The sequence below is a fragment of the Lepidochelys kempii genome, chromosome 7 (assembly GCF_965140285.1).
Source record: "Lepidochelys kempii isolate rLepKem1 chromosome 7, rLepKem1.hap1, whole genome shotgun sequence".
Classification (NCBI taxonomy): domain Eukaryota; kingdom Metazoa; phylum Chordata; order Testudines; family Cheloniidae; genus Lepidochelys; species Lepidochelys kempii.
This window is the reverse complement of record NC_136386.1, coordinates 72003693-72017430: the sequence shown is the minus strand read 5'-3', so window position 1 is coordinate 72017430 and position 13738 is coordinate 72003693. Positions and strand designations below refer to the sequence as shown.

The 13738-nt window shown below is 37.2% G+C and overlaps 1 protein-coding gene across 3 annotated transcripts in view; it reads left to right on the top strand.

Annotated features, from left to right (window-relative positions):
• Positions 1–13738, top strand: part of OGDHL (oxoglutarate dehydrogenase L) — a 109578-nt gene that overhangs the window by 9315 nt on the left and 86525 nt on the right. For all 3 annotated transcript variants that reach the window (XM_073353298.1, XM_073353299.2, XM_073353297.2), the window contains exon 2: positions 4688–4922. In XM_073353298.1, the coding sequence (XP_073209399.1) occupies positions 4716–4922 (207 nt within the window). In that variant the 5' untranslated portion in view covers positions 4688–4715. The remainder of the gene's footprint in view (positions 1–4687; positions 4923–13738) is intronic.

The window sequence follows — 13738 nt, the reverse complement described above, 5'->3', positions numbered from 1 at the left end:
AGGTTGCAAGGGGCTAGCCAATTAGAAGATTGCAGGCTAGCATAAAAGGAGCTGCAGTGCAGACCAGAGTCAGTTCCTTGCTAGAGCCAGAGTAGTGCAAATGGTGTTCCTGGCTGGTGAAAGGGAACTGCAGCACCATGGGCAGCTCAGTGCTAGGAGGGAATGGAGGAGGGAGGAAGAGGTGCTCCTGGTTGGCTGCAGGAGCTGAAAGGCTGGATGGGAACCAGGGAAGCAAGTAAGGACCTCCTGACTGTCTGCAGGAGCTGCACGTGCTAAGATAGATAGTTGCTGGCAGGGACTGGGGGGCAAGTAAGGTGTTCCTGGCTGGCTCCTGGGACTCGACAAAGCTAAGGGCCGCTGAGAAGTGGCCTAGGGAAATGTAGTTAGTTAAAAGGGATGTGGCACATGGCGGCTGCTACTTAAAGGGTCCCTGAGTTGTGACCAGGAGTAGTAGGAGGGCCTGCTCCTCTGGGGAGGTAGTTATTCCCTGAGAGAAGGGCTCAGAAAGGGCAAAACCATTGCCTCCAGGGAGGAAGCCCTGAGGGTATGGCCTGATACCAGGGCCAGGACTGTTTAAAGACTTCAGACACACCCAACCAGAAGGGGTGCTTGTGAGGGGTGGGTGCGACCCCGTTATATTCCTTCAGGCTTTATGATCTTTGAATCTAAGCTGGAGAAAGTTGACGTGTGGCGGTGTGAGTACTCCCTACAGTGGATTGCATATATGTTAGAGGAAAATGTTGTTATTGAAGTCTGACCCAAGCCCATCTGAGCCTGGTGCTTTGTACATCATAAGGGATTTCACAGCAATTACGAGGCTATCCTTTTTAATGGTCCTAGAAGTGCTGCTGCTTGAACGTCAGTGAGATTAGTTGGTGTAGCTTTTGCTAAACCACCTTGCATGCTGGTGATTCCGTCAGGGGATTCTTCCTGCTTACCGTAGAGAACCTTTTCTAATTACACAAAGTTATTTCCTCTGCTTTGCTGGTTAATGTGTTTTGTACTGGTTGAAGGATTTAGGAGATCAGGCTGGATGATGGTTGCTTTCTCATTTGCTAGCCTTATTTTCCATATTCCTATGTTCATAATAATCTTGTTTTACATATTTTGCCATTTTTTAATGTAATAGTTGTCCTGTTTTTTGCTGTGGAGATTTTAGCATCTTTATATTTTTCTTGCACTATGTTCATGAATGATTTCCTTTCCCCTTCTCCTGCACCCTCCCCCGCCCTCCAAAAAAACCCCCAAAACAAAACACCCACACACTTTTTCTAGGAGCTGCACCTTCTGTACTTTTTCTGGTCTGAGGTGAAGGCATTAATTTTGCCCCAAGGGTTATCACAGTGGGTACTTGTGTTAGCTCTCCAGTATTACCAAAATGCAAAAGATTTTTTAAATATTTAATAGCAATTGGGCTAAAAGCATGCATCTCCTTAAGAGTAAGTTACTTGACCTTTGTGACTTAGGATAACATCTTTGGGGCTGCTTGCAGCAGAGGGAGAGACATCTGGAATCAGGAGAAGGTTTGAGAAAAATGAGGGGAGGATTTTCATGCCTATCATTTTCATTGGATCTCTTTTAGGCATGAGGAGATGATCTGTTGTGGAGCATGCTTGGAGCAGGAACAAAGCAGGTGTTTGTGTGCGTGCTTCAGATGTGCATAGGAATAGTTCTTTCATTACCTCACATGTCTGTCAACACTTGCCTTCTGAGTGCACAGGGCTGAATCTGTCTATGGTAAGAAGTAGTGTTATACCAATAAAATAAAAACCATCAGGACCTTATTAAAGGGGATAAGACAAAATGTCACATTTATTGTGAATACAAAAAGAATCATAGTAGGCAGTCAGTTATAGCTCTAACATTTCATTCAGTTTCTCGCACGCACGCGTTCTGCAGCTGCTGTATACTTACCAGTCCTGAATGTAGCATGAGTTCTAGGCTTGGGTTCGTAGCTTGTGGCGGCTAACTGGCCAGGAAAGCCGGGCACAAGGAAGAGCTGGGTCTCTGTTGGCCATGCACCAATTCCCTTTCATGTTGGCAGCAGAATGTTACCCTTCAAAATCTTCCATCTCACCCATCCTTTTTGTAGGCTTTAATTTGAATCCAGAGTCTATAGGTCTTGCTGTGTCACGCTGCCTCTGGGTTTGGTGTGATGGATCACCCGTCAATTGCAGACATGACTTTCAGCCTAGGACCTGGCTTTGATGTTTCTTCTATTATACTTTTGTTCTTTTCTTTTGAGGGTGGACTCCTCTTGCTTTGTCAGGGCTGTTGTCCGCATCTTCAGCCGTTGGGTGTATACACTTTATTTCATCAGGACAGGCTGGGGCTGGAGGTTGATTCCATCATCCACCCATACCTCATTCACATATCTAAACTAGTAAGATTACAGCAGGGTTTTTGCAAAAATGAAGGTTGCAACAAGCTTTTACAAAATGAAGTGAGCATTTTAAAATGGAGTTTGGGACAAGTTAAAATGGAGTTTGAGTTACAATATGGATAAGTGTAAGGAATGGCAAACAGTGAGCAGAAGTTACAATGTTGAAACAGGTTTCAGAGTAGCAGCCGTGTTAGTCTGTATCCTCAAAAAGAAAAGGAGGACTTGTGGCACCTTAGAGACTAACAAATTTATTTGACCATAAGCTTTCGTGAGCTACAGCTCACTTCATCGGATGCATTCAGTGGAAAATACAGTATACGTTTCAGCGATTTAAGCAGCAATTGGATTGAAAGTGAAACTCAATTAGTCAGTTATTGGGGTAACCAGTTTTATGAATGAATGTTTCATTTTACAAAACTTTGATTATGAAGTTATATTAATAAAGTGAACAATTAAAAACCATTTCATTGATCAGTTCTACAGTAGGAGCACATTTAAAATGCCCTTTTCAAATGAGTTTAGTGCCCCCAGTTTGGGCAGTGACTGCGTAGAAGTTGCCTGTGAGAATGTGAGGGAATATTTTTCTTTTCTCCAGATGTTGGTGATTGTGATGTCTTCAGAAATATTTTCATGCCAATTCTCAAACCTACCTTTGTTCGAATGGGTTAGAAATAATTGCCTTTTCATTCCCCTTCCAATTTAGGAGTTTTACAGCCACCTCTTCCTGATTTGTGTGTGTGTTTGTTTTTTTTTTTTTAGTGTCTTTCTCTCTCCTGTTGCAGCATGAAGGACTCGCACAAATAACAGGGAAAACTGATTCTACAGGGATTATTTATGTGCAGTTGAACTGAATATACACAAAGTGTTTTCAGATGCACAAAGTGAAAAATATTTTTCCTCTAATCTATGTCAGTTGTAGTCATCATCAATGTTGCTGATAATTATAGTAGGTAAAAAATAAAATAAAAATCAGACAGGTGATTTTTAAGTTGGTGACCTTTTTGAATCTTTTAGAAGTGTATTTAAAACTTTAATATGCTTCTTTAAAAGCTTTGTTTTAGTGATTGTTTAGTTAGTGACCCAAGTAACACAAGTAAGGAAATTCACAGCTAAAACTGGCAGCATAACTAGATAATCCATGCGAAGACCAGTCTCAATGGATCAGTGTAGCCGATTACTGTGCTTTGATTATCGTGTTTGCAATACCTATGCACAATAACTCCGAGATGTCATCCCTGACATCTGCTAACTTTGAATATCTGTGCTTTAGTTTTTCAGGTGTTTTAAAGTGAAAACAAAATTACCATCTTCCCCTAACATTATTTTTGGTCTTCCTGCATTTTGATTTGTCTAATAGTTGGATTCTTGTATAGGTTTCAAACTGTAGTTTACATTTAGAACTGTAATTCTGAGTGAGAGCTGTGTATCCTCAATTGGCATCACTGGAAGTTTTTAATGCTCAGAATTTCTCAGATGAAGATGAAACTCTTTGCGTGTGTGTGTGATTTTTGTTTGTTTGTTTGTTCAACATTCTAGGAAATTCACTTGTCCAGTTAAAGCAAGCAAACAAAGAAACTAAGTGGTCGTTGGGTGTAACAGTGTACCACCTTCACTTTTCAGGAGTGCTCATTTACACAAATTATAAATTGCTTCAAAAGAATAACCTAGGTGGTCATTCACAAGCCACTTCTTACAGTAACCTTGTCTTACTTAAACCTAAAGCCAACATGAACACTTAATGTTCCATGCACTCCCTCCATAACACATGGAGCTATGAATCTGGGACCAGCAGCTCCATCTTCCCCTCCCAGGCGTAAGATGTGGGCGGAAGCCCTCTAGGATATCTGTAAGGGGTTTGGTCTTTAAAAATGCCACATCATCCTTCAAGGAGAGACAGCAGCAACAGCTGCCAATATCACCAAGGGGTGTGAGTAAACCTCCTTTTTCTTCATGCGTCCAGGACATTGGGGGCACATAGCTCAAGCAATTCCCTGTTTATAGCCATAGAAGCCCTCAGGGTCGTCATTTCCAGATTCTGTCAGCTGTTTGGGAGATAGACTGTTGGGTGTGGGAAATGGGAATGGGCAACTCCTTAGAAACACCTTCACAGCTGTAGACAGCAGGGATATTAGAGCATTGGCTTCATAACTGATCAGTGGGCTTTCCACTGTCTTGAAGATATTTTGTATTTAAGCTTGAACTTTGTTAACGTGGAAATATATGGCACAAGGCTAGATTTCATAGTAAGATATTGTAGTGCGTTGGGCATTCTTTCGACTATGTTTATTTTGTCTTTTTTAATAGACTTGGATCTTCTACCTAATGAACAAACATGAGTCATTTGAGGTTTCTTGTAGCTACCTTGAAACCTCATGGCATTCAATTTTTGGTAAAGCAAGATGTAGCCAGAAAGGTATTTCTGCAGAGCCAACGTTATGTTTCATCGGGAGCCACAGAACCATTCCTGAGTGGAAGTAATTCAAATTATGTAGAGGAAATGTACTACACATGGCTTGAAAACCCTAAAAGTGTGCATAAGGTAAGTCTAAATGTTAACTGAAAATTCTACTGTTAAGATAAAAAGTATAAATATTGATTCCACTCTTTGACTGTTTTGTAAATTGTCTTTTATTAACTGAAAAAATGAAACTTATCTTATATATTGATCATTGCAAGATATGAAATTGCAGCAACATAAAAATATAAGAAGCCCAAGTATGGTGAACTGGTTTGAAGAATATGGGATGTCTTGGTTATGAAAATATTAACAGAAGTAGACATTTGATTTTCAGAATTTTTTTGTAGCAATATGATTATTTAATCAGTCTACTGAAGGAAATTAGTTATGATTTACAGAAATTTCAAGCTTCTAATATTTGTAATAGTCACAACATGTTCTCTGCTATACTTAAGTCATATATATGGTGTGGTATTTTATAGCTGCCTAAGGGAGCTGAGTGCTTAGTTCCCCATGCTGGATTTGGAAATTCCAGCCTTAAATGTTTTGTAAAACTACCTTCTTTAAGTTTCTATAGTTTGGAAAATATTTCACTCTGTACATGTTTCTAAATTCCAAACACCTGCTAGCTATTTCTTAATTGTTACCTCTAAACTTTGTATTTTTGTTAATGAAAAATATTTTTTTTTAGGGCTGTCGATTAATTGCTGTTAACTCAAAAAATTTAATCCTGATTAATCTCAGTTTTAATCGCACTGTTAAACAATAGAATACCAACTGAAATTTATTAAATATTTTTGGATGTTTTTCTACATCATCTTCAAATATATTGATTTCAGTTACAACACAGAATACAAAATCTAAAGAGAGCACTGTACACAATTTTTGTTTACAAATATTTTCCCTGTAAAAATGGCAAAAGAAATGGTATTTTTCAATTTACCTCATGCAAGTACCGTAGTGCAATCTCTTTATTGTAAAAGTGCAACTGACTCATGATGATGAAAATGAACATTCATTGGTCTGTGTTGCTTTGGATCGTTATTAAGCAAAACCCGTTGTCGGCTTGGACGCATGTCCTCTGGAATGATGGTTGAAGCATGAAGGGACATATGAATCTTTAGCACATCTGCACTTAAATATCTTGCAACGATGGCTAAAACAGTGCCATGCAAATGCCTGTTCTCGTTTTCAGGTGACATAAATAAGAAGCGTGCAGCATTATGTCCTGCAAATGTAAACAAACTTGTTAGTCTGAGCAACTGGCTGAACAACAAGTCCACTCAATGCTACTTCTAGGCTCTAAAATTTTACATTGTTTTATTTTTGAGTGTAGTTATTTTTTTTGTACACAATTCAACGTTTGTAAGATCAACTTTCATGGTAAAGAGATTGCGCTATAGTACTTGTATTAGGTGAACTGAAATAAATAAATTTTATATATATATATATATATATATATATATATTTTACAGTGTAAATATTTGTAATCAACAATAAATATAAAGTGAGCACTTTACACTTCTGTGTTGTATTTGAAATCAATATATTTGAAAATGTAGAGAACACCAAAATAATTAAATAAATGGTATTCTATTACTTAACAGTGCAATTAATTGCGATTAATTTTTTAATCGCTTGACAGCTCTAATTTTTTTTCTTACTCTATGATGTTTTCTGTCAGTTATTAAGACTTGCTTGTTTGTATGGGGATGCTAATTCACTTAAAATATTTGCTTTTATGCATTAATTTTTTGCATGGATTGGAATCTTAACTTATTTAGTTACAGAAAATTACTCTCCTGTCTTGCTCTGTAAGTAATAGTTCAAACAAGTGTTTGGTGAAACCCTGCTATTGTGTGTTTGTGTTTAGGCACATTTTTATAAATGTGTCATATTTAGAACTTGGTTTTACTCTGATAAATCATCTAGAAATGAGTCAAATGAGGCTTACAAATTAAAAGGGAGGCCAAAATTAGCAATTATGATTTTTCTTTTGGTTCGTCTGTGTGTGAATTTAGTTCTGGTGAAAGGTGACAGCAGTGGTGACTGAAGCTTCTGTTTCTTCACAGAACAAGTACAACACAGACTGTGCAAGCTTCCCTGTTTTACCTTACCTCTGAGCTGGAGGGCCCATCTCCAGGGCCAAGAGAGGTAGTTCAGTTTCCAGGCCCTTTCTGGCTTTGGTTCCTATGAGGAGACTGCCAGCAAAGTTACCAACAAGTGTTCTATAGGATGGTGGGGTTTATGAATTCAGTGGATATAGTCCTGAGACCACCTTCTTTTTTCACATATGTAATTCAACACTTCTGAGGTGGTGACAATTTTTGGTTATTAATTACATGGGCAGTTTTAAAAGTATTTAAGGGGTTTTAATTTTTTCTCCTCTAGATTGCCAGGGTTTATGGCTGCTGTTAGCATCTCTTTTAAGAAAAGTGCAATTGTTTACTCTTTTTATGCCTGACTGCCCCATGTAGCTATGGAACTTACTCATCTCTTCTTCTTGTCTTAATTAGGCTGAAAACAAAATTTAATTTAACAAATTTTTTTGTGTGTGTTGGTGTTCAGCTGATCAAAAGGAATATGTACAACATCATTCAATATAGTAAATTGATAATGTGGCTTTTCCCTTTTTGGCCAGTAGTAATTTGGAAGCCATTTTTTTGATTGTGTTAGGGAGTGAAGATTTCTTGGAGTAAATTTTTCAGCAACCAGTCTGTCTCGTCTATCTTAAGATCTGATCCTGTACACACATGAGAGTGACTCGCATAAGAAAAGGGCTAACGACTGTTCTCTTAAAGATTTGCAGGATAAGATCTTTAGACTTTAAGATCATCAAGACGGAGAATATGCCTTACTTTGTTTGCAAAATGATGTGGAATCATACATTTTTATATAATGATTAATACACTTTTTCAAGTGTTTCACAGCATTTTAACATTGCATGTCCTATTGACTTTGATGGATTTTCACGGCTAGAAATCCATGTAAAGTTGAAAATTTTTCTACATGTGGTGTTTAAATTAATATTAACTGTGTCCTCAACACAGGTTAAGTTCTGCACAATGATGTTAAAATAAAAAAGGAAATAAGATTCACCTGTTACAGTACACTGATTACTGATAGTGGAGCTTTAGGAGGATTTTATAGGTCAATAGGCATCTGTTATACTTGCAAATATTGCCTTTTTTTTTTTTTTTTTTTTTTTAATTGTGCGTGGCAACACAGTTCAGAAAAATGTGACTTCAGCTAAGCTGCCAGTTTGGGTAGAGGGGAAACTACCATGTTATGTGAGAACTTTGGTGTCAGCTTCTCTATTATTGTATTACACTAGCGCTTAGAAGCTCTAACTGAGATTGAGGTCCCATGTACTATGTGCTGTAAAAATGTATAGTAAGGGACAATCCATGCTATGGTGACCTTATTAGGTAAGTGGAAAAGAGACAAAAGGTGGGAGAGAAAAGGGAGGCATGGAAAGATGGGGTGACTTGCCTATGTTTATAGAGCTAGAATTAGAACCCCGGTCTCTGTCCCAGTGCCCTGTCCATTGGACAGTGCTTTGAGAACCACGAGGTCATACTTGCAACCATGGTGGTTTATTAAGAGAAAAACAAAATCAATCAACTTTATTATCTGTGTTTTTTTAACACTTTTATTTTGAGAGGTTTTTAAACAGTAAGTACACTTGTATTTGAAATAATTAAGCTATTGAGTAAATGAGAAATGTTTAAGCAGGATGATGCATATTATATATTGACCAACATTCTTTGATGGGCATCTTACCCCTAAACAAATAGTGCTTAGCCGTTAGGGTACAAGCTCTAAAGCAGTCAAAAGAAACAAAGATTGTTATCCTGGTCATTGCCAAAACTGCTTGCCTGGAGGTCTGTTGTCTTCACTTTGCTTCTGGAATTAGCTGAGATCTATTCTTCTGGTAGTAATTGACTCTTTAAAGGGCTGCTTTGCAATTTTAAGAACTTGTGGGTATTTCAGTGTCTTGTAGGTAAAAACCATTCTAACAATGCCTCAGATACTGTAATTTGATCTGTTTGTGTCATTTGTGAAGTTGAAAGGGACATGATCAGATTAAAATCATAATTAAAAAAGAAAATATTCTAAATTACTATAAACAACTTGAATGATTAAAATTGAGATTTAGCAAATCTACTTTTTTCTTTTCTCTGGTTATGCTGTGTATTTACTTTTTGCAGTCCCCCTAGTCTGGATAGTGAAAAATGCCCTAGTCACTTTTGCTTTTGTTTAATGAATTTAATTTTTAGCTTCTGGCACACAAACTCATTGCTACAGTGTTTGGATTGTAAATATCACAGATCATGTTTAACAGACAAAACATTTCTACTGGATTTTTTTTAAATGTCACGTAAATGATTTTTTTTTTTGTCTTAAGTTCTGTACTTGTTCGTTTTTGTTTTTTTTTTAATCAAATCTAAATTTTGGGCCATTTTTGACTGCAGTGTTGCTTTTTTGAACTACATTCCCCAGGACCAGCCCCTTAAATTCAAAAAACAGAAAATGGCCTTAATCTTCCTTCCACCCTTCGCATTAACTCTGTAACCTGCTATATTATCTCCTCTCTAAAAGAAGATTATAAAGATTCTGCTTCCAGAGTCATGGCTGCTCTTGCCACCCCTTGCCAAACCTAGCATGCAAGATTTATTGAGAACATAGACATACAGGTTATATCATTCCCCTGTTGTCTGTCAGAACTTGCATTTGAAGTCAAATAACTGTAAGGAGTTCTAGTGAACATTGGATATGTTTTTTTAAAAATCTAACAATCTTGTCAGAGCATGGTAACTCTTAATCTATTGCATTACACTTGCTGAGATAAAGTTTTAGCTGGCTTTCTACCTAGCTTTTATTTGTGTGTAGGCACATATATTTGCGCTTGCACTTTTGTTGGCACAGCACCAGTATGCATGCCATGTAAAGTCTAACCCTTTCAGTTTTATCTCCTAGACTTACATGAGTGTTAAAATTTGCAGTTTCAAAACTCATTGTCTTCATTAGGTTTTGCAGGCGTAAATTCAAGCACTTACATATGTGTGCAGGTGTTAGTGTACATGCAGTTATTTACAGCTGCAAAGTGCAGGGACAAGTATGTGGCTCACGTAATCCTGCACGTGCCTAAATTAAAGGCGGCATTTGCAAATTTAGGTTGCATTCCTGCGGTTGTGGGAGGCTTTTAGTTTTCTCCCTCTTAACTCAATTCTGGGTGCAAGGGAACTTTAAAAGACTGCTGCTGGGTATGTTTAGACCAGCCATTGTGAATGTTTAAAGGGACACAATCAACTTAAGTCACTTTTTTGAACATTTTTATTTAGGGTGTTACAAGTAACACTAGTAAGATTTATGTAAATGAAAGATGCTAGTTGAAAAACAAATATTTTTTTCAATGTGTTTTCTTTCTGCACTTGATATTATTTTGCTTGTAGCCAGTTTCACTTTTCCCCCTTGTGTAGTCAATATCCCCCATTGTTTGAGAGTTTTTCACACAACAGCAAGGGGGAAAAAAAAGAGTTCTTTCATTTGTTTAAATGGTGGGAGGGATGCAGGGGAGGGGAGAGGGAGAGAAACCACAGAAATTTGTGGGGAGACTCTAACAAGTAGAATCGCCAAGATTACATTTAGCTCTCTTGTAAAAATGGACTTGATTTCAAGTCAACGTTGTCACTTTAAAGAGATAAGTGCACAGAAGATGTTTTTCATATCATTCAGTGAATCCAGATGAATTTACAAATTAATCAGGCCATTAAGGGAGTCAAGGAACTCATCCTAAAGCAAGAAAGATGTAGTAGACTTAAGATGTTAATATTTTATTGATGGAAAGTACTGTGTTACACCAGTTAAGAATTTGAATGTTTCCTTAACCCATTGGGCAGCACTAGAAACTAATATGTCCAGCATAGTTTGCAAAGGCCTGATTTTGCATCAGGCTTATGACAATTATAAAAGCCAGTGAATCTGAGTATTTTGGATACTGTACCAAGGGGTTATTTCCCTTTACTTTGGACTTCCTCTGCTGAGCTGTAGGATGTCTCCTTTTGAATCTGGGAGGTGGTAAGATTTTAAGCTGATTCCGCTCACTTCTTCCTGGAAACTCCTTTAAATCTCCATGAATCTCTGCTCCCTACATTACTTTTCTCAGAAGGGTGCTAGAAGGTGTGGCTGCTCGTGTGTGTGTGTGTAATATATATATTTAAAACCTTCTGTTTGCAATGTAATTATGAATCTGAAACTGACACTCTCATTGTCATCAGTGTTGGCACTTACAGATCTCTCTGTTATGCAGATTTTTGGAATATTGAAGAGAGAATAAGGATAATTTTTCCAGGGGAGTGGGAAGGGGAAAGTGCAATGGGATTTCTCTTGGAAACTATTTTAAACCCCCATTCCCCTCACCCCAGTTGATCCTTTTCTGAGTTGCTTTTGTACTCCTCTGTGTTCATCTTCCTCCTCCTGAAAGTAGTACAGTATCTAAAACAGCTATGGTCATAAAATAACATGATCTCTAACAATGTGTCGTCATTTCTGCTCATAGAGTGGTGTCAGGGACATAGATCATAGGGAGGGGGCTTGTCAAGGCTCAGTTATTACTATTACAAGATTAATTACAGAACTGCATGGTTTGATATTGAGTACATAATGGTTACCATGTTTTCCTGTATGCCGCCACTATACCGTGAGCGTGTAATTGCTTTCTTATGTTGTATGCTTAGAAATCAGTCTCTATAAAAGAGAGACGACTGCTGTATGAATGTGAAACTAAAAAATAAGTTCAAGGAACCATGTTCTAAGGCTTTATTGTGCTGCCTTTTCATGATAGGACAAAGTACATTTTAGCAGAACATGGAAATAGGCTTTTTAGAATAAAACTACTTTAGATTTTTCTGGAGTGATGCTAGAATATAAAATAGCTAGTAACCTACCTTTATGTATGTTGATATCTACTGCTTTACAGTAAGTAATAACAAAACACTGTCATTGAATCATTTGAATTGTGTTTATATTTGTTTAAGAGTAAAAGCACATATTTATTTAATAATTTGCTGCTTTGGAAAAAATGTTGAAATACAGGACACAACAAAACTTATTAAAGGTTTAATTCCTTTTTATATAGCTGCATTTAATGTAATCATTCTGCTGATAGTCTGTTCTTCCTAGTACTATAACTTAAATAACCAGATCTGTGGTGATACTTTTATCTTTAAGAATTTTACTTTTTCAATTTGGAAAGGCTGTGGAACTAGGTGGATCTCAATCCATTCAGTTGCATGATAAGCCTCATTGGTAGAGAGAAAATCTGATGCACAAGAGCTCCAGAAGACTTCATTGTGATGTCTTTCAAGATTGATACCATACAATTTTCTGAAGTTCTTGATGGATGTGTGTCTCGGAAAAACTAATTTTCTTTAGCTAAATGGTGTGTTTTTATCCTCCCCTCTGATGAAATGTCAAACCTGCTCAGCAAATCAATACAGTCAAGAACATCAATAGCAAAAGTGAACTTATACCCCCTGGCCCCATGTGCCTCATCTGCTTGTATCTTCAGATGTAACCATTCTGAAGCTATTTCTGAAGTAGTTTGTCATATTGAATTTGCATAGCGGGAACGGGGTCTGTGGTTATAAACCTTAAAAACAGTTAACTTGTTAATAATTTCTGAATAGACTTTCCCACCAACAGCCTCAAAGACCATTTGTCTAGAGCCGTATTATTCCATTGCTTGTTGGTCTGCCTTGTAATATACTGTTTTTATATCTAAATGTAAAACCTTGTGAGAGACGTAACTTTTACTGTTATGTCTCTCACAAGGTTTTACATTTAGATATAAAAACAATGTATTACATTTGTACCTTCCATGACTGTAACTTAGAATTTATGAATATCAAATGTCAAATATGCTGTGAAAATTAGAAACCTGAACTAATAAGCTGTTTGAAGCTTCTTAATTTTTAATGATCATTCAGAAAGGACACTAATAAATGCTGTATTAAGCTACCTTATTCTCGCTACCTGAAACTTAGTTAGTTCAGTGTACTCTAATGTGTGAATCTTTAATGTTCCTTTCTGTGTAACTATATGGAAGAGCTCTTTCAGGAAACCTTTCTTAATACAAGTGTGATCACGGAGTACTTTGGATGAGCAGTCCAGTTTACCAGCTCAACTCCAGTCATCTAGAATCTACTATATACCCTGAAGATCTTGTTTCAGTATCCTGCTGAAACTGTCTTGGATAAAGAGATTGTCTTGTGTCTGATTTGAAGCAATGAATTTATATGATAATGCTTTGCTTATGTTGCTAATTTTGTTTTTAAAAAAAGTTCAACCCTCCCCAAATAGCTGTCTGGATTTTGTTGTTTGAATTGTTTGGGTAGGGTTTAGTTAGAAGGGGATTAATCAAATGGGAATAGATGCTAACTAATCAATGGGATTTGAAGTTAAGCATGTACATAAGCGTTTGCAGGATCAGGGCCTAGATCTTGAAGATTGATGTGGAATCATTTAGTAGAGAATTTAGATTTCAGATGGTTAGTATCCCATGAATTATAGAAATACCACATCAGAGTAGAAGGTTATCACTCCAGAGACGTGCACTTCTGAGACCCAGGCTGTAGGCCTTCTCAGATTTTCTACGCTAGAATCAGAATAACTTTCTTAAGATATTAGTAAAATGTGGACTTAGTACTACACTGGAATAGTCACAGTTTTGGTCTGTCTAGTACCTGTTCTAGGATACAGTGGAGGCCCAGCATTCAAGGATTAAATGAAGATGTTCAACCTATCTACTTGTGCCCACACCTAATTGATGGGGAGGACCAGGACCTCTTTTTCAGTGACTTCAGAATAGTTTTTTATGAGAGTTGAAAGGATTT